At 48.2% G+C, this 11277-nt stretch overlaps 1 protein-coding gene across 1 annotated transcript in view; it reads left to right on the top strand.

Annotated features, from left to right (window-relative positions):
- The first annotated feature begins 2192 nt into the window (after window positions 1-2192).
- The window catches only part of CDRT1 (CMT1A duplicated region transcript 1), an 11350-nt gene continuing 2265 nt past the window's right edge, over window positions 2193-11277 (top strand). The window contains exons 1-10 of the mRNA XM_010008265.1: window positions 2193-2385; window positions 2489-2616; window positions 3919-4041; window positions 4497-4603; window positions 5176-5409; window positions 6378-6499; window positions 6989-7137; window positions 8604-8746; window positions 9459-9617; window positions 10630-10848. Coding sequence (XP_010006567.1) covers window positions 2193-2385; window positions 2489-2616; window positions 3919-4041; window positions 4497-4603; window positions 5176-5409; window positions 6378-6499; window positions 6989-7137; window positions 8604-8746; window positions 9459-9617; window positions 10630-10848 — 1577 coding nt within the window. The remainder of the gene's footprint in view (window positions 2386-2488; window positions 2617-3918; window positions 4042-4496; window positions 4604-5175; window positions 5410-6377; window positions 6500-6988; window positions 7138-8603; window positions 8747-9458; window positions 9618-10629; window positions 10849-11277) is intronic.

Genomic DNA, 11277 nt, shown 5'->3' with positions numbered 1-11277 from the left:
TCAGCAGCACAGAGGGACTGGGGGATGCCCGGGGCAGGTGGGGCCGGGATCAGCAGCTGCTCCTCGGGGCATCCCGTACCCCGCGGGGAACGGGGGGGCTGCAGGACCCGGCTCGTCCTGGAGCTGAAGCCCCTGAGCTTCTCGGGCCCTGCTCTGGGCCCGCAGCTGGGGGGGATGCCCAGGCTGTGCCAGAGCCAGCCCTGGGTGCATCACTGTCCAGGGGTGATGCTAAGATGCAGGTGATGTTACCCAGGGTTCTTTTGGTCACCTGCAGAAGCCTGGTGGCTCCAGATGCTGCTGCCCTGGCTGTTCCCCTCTCTAGCAGGTATTTTATTGCATGTGGCAAAATTCCCCACACAGGCAGAGCAAAGGAGAGGAACCACCCTGTCCATGGGGTGCAGCTTTATTTGCCTTGTGCCATTAACCTTCTGGTTAATACTGCAAATCTGGTGTGGTTCAGGTCTCTGATCCTTCCAGCTGCAGGAAATGAGTGGGCAGAGCTGGGGGTGAGCACAGGCTGTGGAGGGAATGGGGTGATCCTGGCAGCAGGAGATGGGGCCAGATGGGAGGACTTGGACTCTGCAGCTTCATGCTGCCCTAGCACCAGCCTCCAGGCCTGGCTCTGCCTCATGCCAGCCTGTCTGTGTGCACCACTGTGCAGTCACCCTGCACATGGGGGCAGTGTGAAAGGGAAGAGTAATATAGCCTCTAATGGAGTCTAGTTGACATCAATGTAATGAAAAAACCTTCCTTACGTGAACTACTCTGGGCAACACATCTCGGGGGGGTGGTTGTGAAGAGAATACTCTAAGTAATAAAACCATGTTAAAGGAAGCACTGAAGAGACTAACTGCATGGCTGAAAGGGATGGAATAAATAACAGAGCAAGATTTATTTATTAGATACTTCATATACTACTCTAACTCTGCTCTAAGATGCCTACTGTAATTGTAAGGCTTAACTCCTTGCTTAGTTCTTCCAGAGCAAGATGGATCATCTGCTGAACCCCAAAGCAGTGTCAAGGAGGACAGCTGTCCTCAGCCCTGTGCCTTGGGTCAACCTCCACTGTCGTCTGCCAGCACTTCTGAAACCCTTGAAAGTAAAACCTCCTCTGCAAGAACTGACCAGCTTAGTACAACAGGTACCACTGCCTGAGTGTTTAAGAGTGTGGGGAAAAATAATCTAAGGCGTTTCATACCAGGACCTGAGCAGCTGGCAGTGCCTCAGAACTGTGCTGCTCTGTGTGGCTTTGGGGGGGAAAAGCATGTCAGGCCATGGAAATAATGAGCTGGAAAGTTCAAAGCAGTGCGATGCAAGAGGAAGTGATGCCATTCAACAAGTGCTTGTCTTTGCTCTGAGCCACTTGCCTGAGGAGCTGAGAGGATGCTCTTGGTGAAGAGGTGGAAGACAGTGTCTTCCCTTCTGCTGACTGAGGTGTTGTTCTGTCAGGTTTAAGGTCTTCCCAATTTCAAGGTGTAGCCCTGTGGCTGGTGTTGCACCTACAAGGAGGGCAGGCCTTGCACTGTGGGGCTGTGGTCAGGCAAAGATATCAGACACATGTGGACACCAGGGAACACTACTGATGTGAGAAGAGTGTGTTTGCCCTTCTATTATCCCAGGGACAACAGAGGAATTTGTCCCCCTTTCTTTCCTCTGCAATGTCACAGCCTAAGTCATATTTTTTACTGAAATAATCTAATGGCTAAAGGAAGAGAAGGTTTTCCACTCTTTGAAGGACAGAAGTGCAGGTCCTTGGCATTCCCCCTTAGAGGCTGGGGCAGTCACCCTTCCATGCTGGTGACTGCTGGAGGTAGAGGTGGAGGAGGTAAAGTATCTTGTGTCTGTAGAGAGCAAACTGTCACACTGTGTCCCCACCCAGTGTCTCCTGTGGCCCCTTGGATCACTGTGAAGAGCCCTGTAGACCTTTCAGGGCACTGGGGGCTGGGAAGAATTGTCCTGCCACAGAGCTCTGCCCTCAGGCCCTGCTGGTGTGAATTTTTCTGCAAGACTCTGAGGGTTTTCAGTGTCTTCCTCTGAACATGCCAATCACAAAGGGATTTGTAAAAGAGCCAGATGAAGAGCAATCAACTCTTGTGGTGCATTGCTAGCAGTGGTACCATTAACAGCCACCAAGCATCAGGCACTTACTAGACTGTCAATTCCCCTGTCTTCTAGGTGGGCAACCATCAGCCATGTGCTTCTGGCCCCAAAAGACCAAGTGCCTCAACCAGGAGGGTCCTGATGCAGAGAACAACTTGCCTGTTATGTCCTTAGGTCGTCGGGATGGCACTGTGGCTCCTGTATCTCTCCAGTCAGCCTCCAGTGTCCTCCAGTCCAAGGACTTAATCCGCTGCCTGCCACCTCACCTCTCCATGTACATCCTGGGTAAAGCTGCTCTGACTTTCCAAGGGCGTTTCCACCTAAGAGTAATGAATGGTCTCTGGTGTTGATATGGGTCAGCCAGTTTGTCCCTTTTTTCATTTCTCAGGACGTTTGGATCAAAAATCCCTCAATGCATGTGCTGCTGTGAACAGCTGCTGGGCTTTTCTGGCCAAAGAAGTCAAGAGGGAACTCACGTGTCAAAGCTCAGTGCGGGACAACATCCGCGTCCTGCAGGTAGGGTGCCTGGGCTTCTGCCACTGCTCAGCACTTTAAAAAGAGGATGTTTTATACACTTGAAAAACTGTTCTATGATTCTGCTACTGCCCAAGCCATTAGAGGGAGATACCTTTACTAGAGGCCACCTCCCAGTTTCGCTCCATTCCTTCTTTCTCCACCTGCAGAGCTGAGCAAGGTTAGATGTTCATGCTGTCACAAGGAAGCACCCCAGAAAGCCTTTGCTGTTCTTTAGAGACCCTGGCACTCTAAACATGGATCAGTTAATTCTTGTAATCAAGAAAGAAGAGTTTGGTAACAAAGGCAAATTCTGTGGAAACTGGGCAGAGCTACAATAGCTCCCTGAGGCAGCTAAAAAATGAGCTTTATTTGCTCCACATGGGAAGATGGGAATGCTCAGTTTCTTTTGGGGAAGTCAGAGCTGGTCGTTGGGACACAGCAAAGCAGAACTTCTAGGACAGGCTTATTCTGGATAGTACAGGCCTGCCACAGACCAAGATAAGTGTAAAGGTAGATCCCCAGAGACCAAGTTAGGGATCTATGCAAGCTTTGGCTATGAAGAGAGCACAGAAACCTCATCTCTGTGCTACCATTTAAAGAAAACTTAATGGAACATTTCACACATGAAAAATGAATCTTAAATATTGATAAAGATGTTCTGAGAGCCTCTTGTCTCAGTGCATTTGGATTCTGAATCAACTGAGTGCTCACCAAAGATGAAATGTGATCTCTTTTCAGTGGTGCCTGTGATAGGACGAGGGCAAATGGCACCAAGTGACAACACAGCAAGTTCCACCTCAACATGAGGAGAAAGTTCTTTGCTGTGAGGGTGACAGAGCCCTGGGACAGGCTGCCCAGAGAGGCTGTGGAGTCTCCTTCTCTGGAGACTTCCAGGACCCATCTGGACACGTTCCTGTGTGACCTGCCCTGGGTGTTCCTGCTGCAGCAGGAGGGTTGGACTTGCTGGTCTTCAGAGGTCCCTTCCAACCCCTCTGGTTCTGTGATTCTATGAATTTTTTTTTTCAGTTGAAAAGAAAAAGTTTTTCAGCTGATTAAAAGCTTAAGACGACACTTTGTAAAGAATAGAGAGCAATTCTTTTTCAGGAAAAGTTAAACCTTCTAGCAACAAAGGGGTAAAATCAAGCCAGGTCTCTTGGGCAGTAACAAGTCCGTGTGTGCTGCTCAGCTTTGTGTGTAACTTCAGCATCCCGTGGAGATGCTGAAGCACCAGCACATGAGCAGCATCCACTGGGTGTGCACAGGCTCTGCAGTGACTGTGTTGCCTCTGCTGGTTTATTCCAGGGGCTGTGCCCTAGAGGAGCAATTTCAAACTATGCCAAGACAGTGGATGTGACAATTCCCCAGTTAAATGAGGAGGGTGATGTCATTGCAGAGCAAGGCGACAAGCTGGGGAGTGAGACAAAGGTATGTTGGAAGTTGTTTGTCTTCCATGAATCCTGTATTTCAATATTTGGGAAGGAAGGAGGACACAGTGGTTTTGTCAGGACAGTGATTTTGGAGTTGCTTTGCTTTGCTGTTTCTGACTTGCAGCAGGAGGGAGCCTGTATCCCTGAGCCTTGTCCCACTGTGTGCCCTGTGGCCAGGGCTGCTGCTGAGGCAGCATCACAAGGACGTGGCCTTTCCAGAACAAAGTTTGCAGGTGTCAGGTCCTCCATCCTTGCCAAGCAACTTGGCATGGGAACAACCCTCATTCTGCACTAACCAGGAAGCTTCTGCACTCTGGATGTTCCTCACCAACACCTTCTGTCTCTGTGGCTCTTGCCACTGTGGTGGGAACCATGCTGCCATGTTCAACACTGTGGAATAATGCTGCATTCCTCCCTCCCTGAGTTACTTTTCCCTGTTTTTCTTCCCATCAGGAAGACAATCTGCAGGCAGCCTATCGTGACCTGAAAACTGAGACAATCCAGCTGGAAGAGAGAAATGTCTTTTGTGGCTCCTACAATATTCGTGTCCTCATGGACCAGTGAGTAGACTGCCCAGCTGCAGGGCCAAACAGCAGCTTCTGGAAACCTGTCCCATTCCCTGCAGGAATGGATGGCTGGAGAAGTATCTCTCAGCATCCATGTTAAGAAATCCTCAGTGTCACACACAGTTTTTTATGAAGATACCAAGGTAAGTTATTTTTACAGACATGAGGGTTAGTGATCCACAGTGTTTCACAAGGGATATGGGCCAGGAGGGGCCTTCTCCCCTCTTGAAGCTCTATTCCCTGGGTGTGCAGAGCCAGGGAACAGGCTGCTCAGGGATGTGGTTAACCTTGGAGGTGTTAAAAAGCCATGGAGATGTGGTGCTGAGTGACATGGCTTAGCACTGGACTTGTTAGGTTAATGGTTGGACTTGGTGATCCTAAAGGTCTTTTCCAACCTGAACGACTCTGGGATTCTGTGTGCAAAGGATTCACTCCCTTAAGCATCTCACCCATCAGGTTGCTCACTGAGGCCCACCAAGCCTCAGAGAAATGACTGTCACAGTGTTAAACCTGTTAGTCCCTTGTTAACCAAGTAAAGCTCATCTCAGCCACTGTCTCTTACCCAGACCAGACCGGAGCAGAGTAATCCATTACAGCGGTGGGAACGTGGTGGCCATTGGCTCTGCAGACAGGAAAGTGAGGCTGCTCAGGATATCAGGAATGGAGGAAATGTCTCCTGGGATGTTGGAAAAGAAGGAAGTGTCTCCTGTGCTCTCTGGCCACGCTGGGAGCATCAGAGCACTTTTCCTCCATGAGGAGAAAGGGTTTGTTCTCAGCGCAGGCTTCGATCTCAGCATCAGGTGAGCAGCACTGGGGCTGGGCCACAGGACACACACCCCTTGGCAAAGCCAGGGGAAATGGAACTAATCCCTCCATCCCAATCTTCAGGAATCCTCCTTCCCTCATGTTCACCAGAGCAACAAAGAAAGGACAGTGGATAAGTGAACACATTCCCCTCTCCCCCAGGACAGCTGCTGTTTCCCAGTTCCACCCCGCACTGAGTGATAAAATAGGAGGATAGTGATGCCAGGTTTTCCTAAAGCACCTGAAAACACCAGATATACTTCCCATAGGAGTTTGCAGTGAGATTCTGGCACTGCTAATGTCAGCATCGAATTGAGGGAAGCTGAGTGACATTTTAGAAAGCCTGTTGTGCCACACAGGCTCAGCACTTTGGTACCTGCTGTGCAGCTGCTCCTTCCCAGCTGCTGCACCCTGATCAAGGGCTGGGGCTGATCAGCTTGCCCATTTATTGTGGAATCCCAAGAGTACCATGATAAGGGATGAAAAGTTAAGCAGCAGGTTTTCTGGCTCTGGCACAGGAATTGCACAAGTTCACCAAAAGCAGAATTTGACACAAGGGGAAGAGTCTGAACTGATCCAGGCTCTGACCTCCCTGCTCCAAAAGGGCTGTTTTTTAGAGTCTGGGCTTGACTTCGCTAGGTAAAGTTCACAGAAATCAGCTTGTTCAGTAAAGAAAGAACTTGATAGAGAAAGCTCTACATATTCAGGTTAATTGAAGGTAATCATGCCAAAGGGGAAATCCAACCACGTGTTTCAGCAGTTCGGAAGGGGAAGATTAAAGTATATGGGTAAAAATACAACACTAAGTGTGACTTGATGGCTCCAAATCCTCTGACACCTCAGTGGAATGACTCCTGATTTTAATTGAGGTTAGATGGGAGAACAACTCAGCCTGTTAAGTAGGAAATAATAAGCCATCAATTAAGTTAATAACTGTATTCCCTCTTCTGTTGGTCCTCTGTAGGTGCTGGGATATATACAGTGGTGCTTGTGTGAAGATCTTCAATGGCCACTGTGGGACGATCACCTGCTTGGACTTACATGAGGAGCAGTTTGTGTCAGGAGCCAGAGATGGGATGGTGAAAGGTGAGAGCCAAGATTGCAGCTTCCCTGACTAAGGCAGGTCGTGGTGAGCAGTGGGCAGGGCACTCAGGAGCTGGCAGTGTGACACATGCAGTGTGTGGGTGTGACAGGGAGTCTGTAAATGGGAGGGTGAATTTTTGTGTATTATATTTCTGCTTCCCAGAAAAGCCCAAGCTGTGAACACATGCAAGGCCTCTCTGTCATGGTATAAATCCTCATTATTTCTGCTTTTATTCAGTTTGAATGGCTTTGGGAAGTTCCAGCTTTGCAAAAGGTTTCCTTATTATTAGCTCATACCTACTTTCTGGACTTGGCATTTACAATTTCAGCCATTCAGTTTTACTTTTCAAGTCAATACTTGGCTACATGCAGAGCTGCATGTGCAAGGCACAACTGTAATTCCAACAGTACCTGTTAATTCATGTTGTACTAAGCAAAACTCAGCTCTGGGGTACATGCATTTTTCATATTTCTCCCCTTTGCCCCTGACAGTGTGGAACCTGAGGAGTGGGAAATGTCTCAGGACTCTGAAGCACAGCAGTGCCCTCTGGGCAGTGAAGATGGATGGAACCCGTGTGGTCAGTGGGAGTCAGCGAGGGCTGGTGAAGGTCTGGTGTGCTGGCACAGGCACCCTGATCAAGGTAAGCTTCTTAGGTGGATCATTTGGTGCTAACTGGTTCCAAAATCTTCTGTACTTATTGGAGCTTTTTGCTTAAAAAAACCAAATATCCTAAAAATCAACCCCACAAGCAGTCTAAACTGGTAACAGAATCTGCAGAATTATTTGTCAGCAAATAATATAGGAACTGATTTGCAAACAACTGTCAGTTTGTACCCAGGGCTTGGTTTGCCTTGCTTAACCCCCATTATTACTTGTTCTCTGCACATTAATCTTTGCTCCTGTAGAAACATTCAGAACCTGGGAAGAGGGTGGGAGAGCTTGACTAACAGTTCTGAGGTGGGAGGATCATCTGTTCATCCAAAATGTACAACTCAGGTGTCCCTGCCCATGCAGAGAGGTTGGAATGTGATGATCTTTAAGGTCCCTTCCAACCTTAACCATTCTGTGATTCTATAACTTGCTCTCAAAACTGGTAACAACTTAAAAGCTGAAGCAGCTGGATGGCTGCTCTGCAATTGAAAGGTTGAGGCCAGTCTGCTAATTACCTTAGCAGCTGTCCACAATCAGAACTAGTTCACATCTGCAAGGAGTGAAGCTCTTTCTACCTGTAGGGAAGAGAGCTGCAAATGGAGCTGCATCCCACCTGCAGGATCTCCCAGCCCCAGCTGAGTGCAGTTTGCAATTGCCCCTCCCAGCATGGTCAGGGCAGTCTCTCCTGTCCTGGGTGAACATTGAGTGGATTACAAAGGTTTTGGTGTGGTAACATCTGTTTAGCACATAGAGTCACAGAGTGGTCAGGGTAGAATGGACTTCTGAAGATCATCTAGTCCACCCCCCTTGCTAGAGCAGGATCTTCTACAGTACATCACAGAAACGTGCCCAGATGGGTCTGCAAAGTCTCCAGAGGAGACTCCACACCCTCTCTGGGCAGCCTGTCCCAGGGCTCTGTTCCTCTCACAGTAAATAAGTTTTTCTTTACGTTTCACTTGACCCTCCCGTGCTGCAGCTTGTGCCCATTGCCCCTTGTCCTGTCACTGGACATTGCTGAAGAGAGCCTGGTCCCATCTCCTGACACCCCCTGTAGGTACTGATAAGTGCTGATGAGATCCCCCTTCAGTCTCTTCTCCAGGCTGAGCAGCCCCAGCTCCCCCAGCCTTTCCTCACAGGCAGATGCTTCAGTCCCCTCAGCATCTCAGTGGCCTGTGCTGGACTCTGTCCAGTAGCTCCTTGTCCTTTATGAACATGTAGTAAAGATAGAAGATGGATGTTAATTCCAATGCCAGTAGCTCATTGTCAGCAACAAACCCAGAATATTTATTTTAAGTGGCTCTAAAACTAAGTTATCCACAGGGTGTATTGGGGTATTACAGTAACACCCAATCAGACTCCAGGACAGTGTTGTGTGTGCTGTGAATGCCACCAGATATCCTGGCATGTTTACATCCAGACTGCTGATGTGCTGCACCTATTTCTTTTACCTTGTAGACATTAGAGGGGCACCAAGGCCCAGTGAAGTGCTTGGCCTTTGATCAGTGGCACCTTGTCACAGGAAGCACCGATGGATACGTCCTGGGATGGAGCATGTTGGGAGAGCTCAAGAGATGCCTCATAGCTTTCCGCCACCCGAAGTAGGAGGAGGATGTGTTCAAGCTGTAGTCAACAGCCTATTGCATCTACAAAGAAATAGTGTCCCTTATAGCAACAGAAAATGCCTTAATTATCAGTCCTAGTATTTAAAATCCCCTCCTTTCCAAAAAGTTTCATCTTAAAACCAGTGTCAGGCACTACATGGGCACAACCAGTGTTTGTCATCTATGACCAGTAACAACATAAAATGCAAATACCCAACCACTTGTTCACAAACAGGGATGAGTTAAGGCTGACAGGGCACAGCCCAGTATTCCAAGGATCCCAACCTGTATGCAAGAGGGTAGCACACTGCCTGCCAGGAAAAGATGCTGTGTGAGGTGGCTGAGTTAGATGCTGCACCCGACCAACCCTATGGGATATTTCCTAGTATTTTATTTGCCTACTAGAAATGTGAAACCTGTAGCATCATATTGTCTTAATTTACTTTTCTAGACATACAAATGAAATTTAAAATGCAGCAGCAGCCACACTGGTTGCTCTGAGGAGGCACTGAGTTGGGTGGTTTGGGTGTGGAGTGGTTATGAAGGGCTCCACTATTAGACCCTTTTAAATGCCTTGCTCAGCTCCTGTGTCCAGCCTGTTGATGGAGGCACCCATACCCTTGCATCTCCTTCAAGACAAGAGGTAGCTGACCATGTGTCCCTGTGAAAGCCTGGTGAAGCTGCCAACACTGACATGTCATCTTTTCAGGGAGATTCAAGCCCTGGAGTTCCTCTATCTCCGAGTCATCAGTGGCTGTGCTGATGGAAACATCCGGATCTTTAACTACCTGACTGGAAGCTGCCTGAAAGTGCTGATGGCCAATGGCAGAGGGAACCCCATCTCTTCATTCTGTGTTGCAGGAAACAGGTTGGTGACACCAGCTGCCATCAGTCTCTGAACAACATTAGGTAGATCACATTGTGACTGAAGGAACTGTGTGTTTTTCCTTTTGCTGTCCTGCTCACAAATGACCTTGAAAGGACTCTGCTGCTTATTGACTGCTCTAATAATCCAGTTTTGTTAACAATGCTGAAAATAGATTTGTTCAGTCCCTTTAGTAATGCACAACTTCCTGCTTCTATACAACTTCAGATATAGACCCAACTGTAAAGCTGAATTCAGAGCCCAAATTTCCCAAGAGGCTGGAGAATCAAGCCAAGGCCTGTGAAAGCCTTTACCTGTTCCCTACTCTGGCTCTTTATAAAAGCCAATCATGGAAAATCCTGCTAGATTCTCTCACTTCTGCACCTGCAAACAAAAGGCAGTTCCCAGCTTTAGTGGAAGCAACAGCTAAATCACAGGTGTGTTGTCAGGGCTGTTTTGGCACAACTCTGCAACCCAGCAATGTATGGGCTGCCAGGAAGAAAACTAACTCCACCCCTCCAGACCCAGTGCCCCCCTCCAATTTAGGTTTGAACATCCTTAATAATTTGGTTTCTCCAGTTTTTTCATCCATTGCACTGATCTAGCTGGCAATTCTCATCCTAATTATTTCTAAACTAATTTCATCATAGGCCTGAATGAAAATAACCACATGGAGCTCAAACAGAGTGTGAATTAAAATGTTCAGTGTCTGACAGGACTGACTGCTCCTGCTTCCTTAACCAAGTGATGGTTATCTGGGATCTGGGATTTGTTTGAGTGCCCTCGGGTCTGTATTGCACAGAGGTTATAGCTTGTAGGTTATAACCACTACATTAATAATGGGATCCCAGACTGGTTTGGATTAGAAGGGACCTTAAAGACCATCCAGTTCCAACCCCCTGCATGGGCAGGGACACCTCCCACCAGCCCAGGCTGCTCCAAGCCCCATCCAACCTGCCCTTCAACACTGCCAGTGACACCTGTGCTTTTAATGACTTCTCCTTCCCTGCTCCAGGATGGTGATCAACTCCCCAGCTAGTCTATTGCTGTTCCAGTTTGAGGATGTCAGGTGGAACTACACCTTAGACACTGACCGAGAGATGGTGGGGAAGAAAAACCAGCCAGCTGGGACTTCATGTGGAACACCACTGCACCTGCAGCAGACTCCAGGCCACCACCTCAGCCAGAGGCACCAGCTTGCTCTGGAGATGCAAAACACTGACCAGCTCATGCGGTCTTGCTGGATCCACTGCCAGACACTGAAAAGCTGTGGAGCATCTCCAAGTATTGCCTCCAGCCTCTGCAATAGGCTGGCATTTTCTCAATCAGTTAGAAATCATTCCAAGTATCCACTGCCTTCATCCTGAGCAATATACACACTCTCCCTGGGTTTTTAGAAGCTCAGTCTGGGAGATGGGCCGTTGCATTTCAATGGTTCTGTAATTTTTGGGGGTTTGTAAAGTCTTTTGTACCTTTTTAGAAAGTTTTGATATACATTCAACACTATTGTCAAGACAGGCACTGTAATTTTCCAACTGACTAACAGAAATCCATAATGTTATTCATATTCTTACAGCTGGGGTGCATGGAAACATGCTGCTGATTCAGTGCTTGAATTATGCCTTAAAAAATACTCCAGGAAGTTGTAGGACACCTGCATTCC

Source organism: Chaetura pelagica, unplaced genomic scaffold (genome assembly GCF_000747805.2).
Source record: "Chaetura pelagica isolate M959 unplaced genomic scaffold, ChaPel_1.0 scaffold471, whole genome shotgun sequence".
NCBI classification, from domain to species: Eukaryota; Metazoa; Chordata; class Aves; order Apodiformes; family Apodidae; genus Chaetura; species Chaetura pelagica.
The sequence above is the reverse complement of the archived record's forward strand: the minus strand, read 5'-3'. Positions and strand labels throughout refer to the sequence as shown.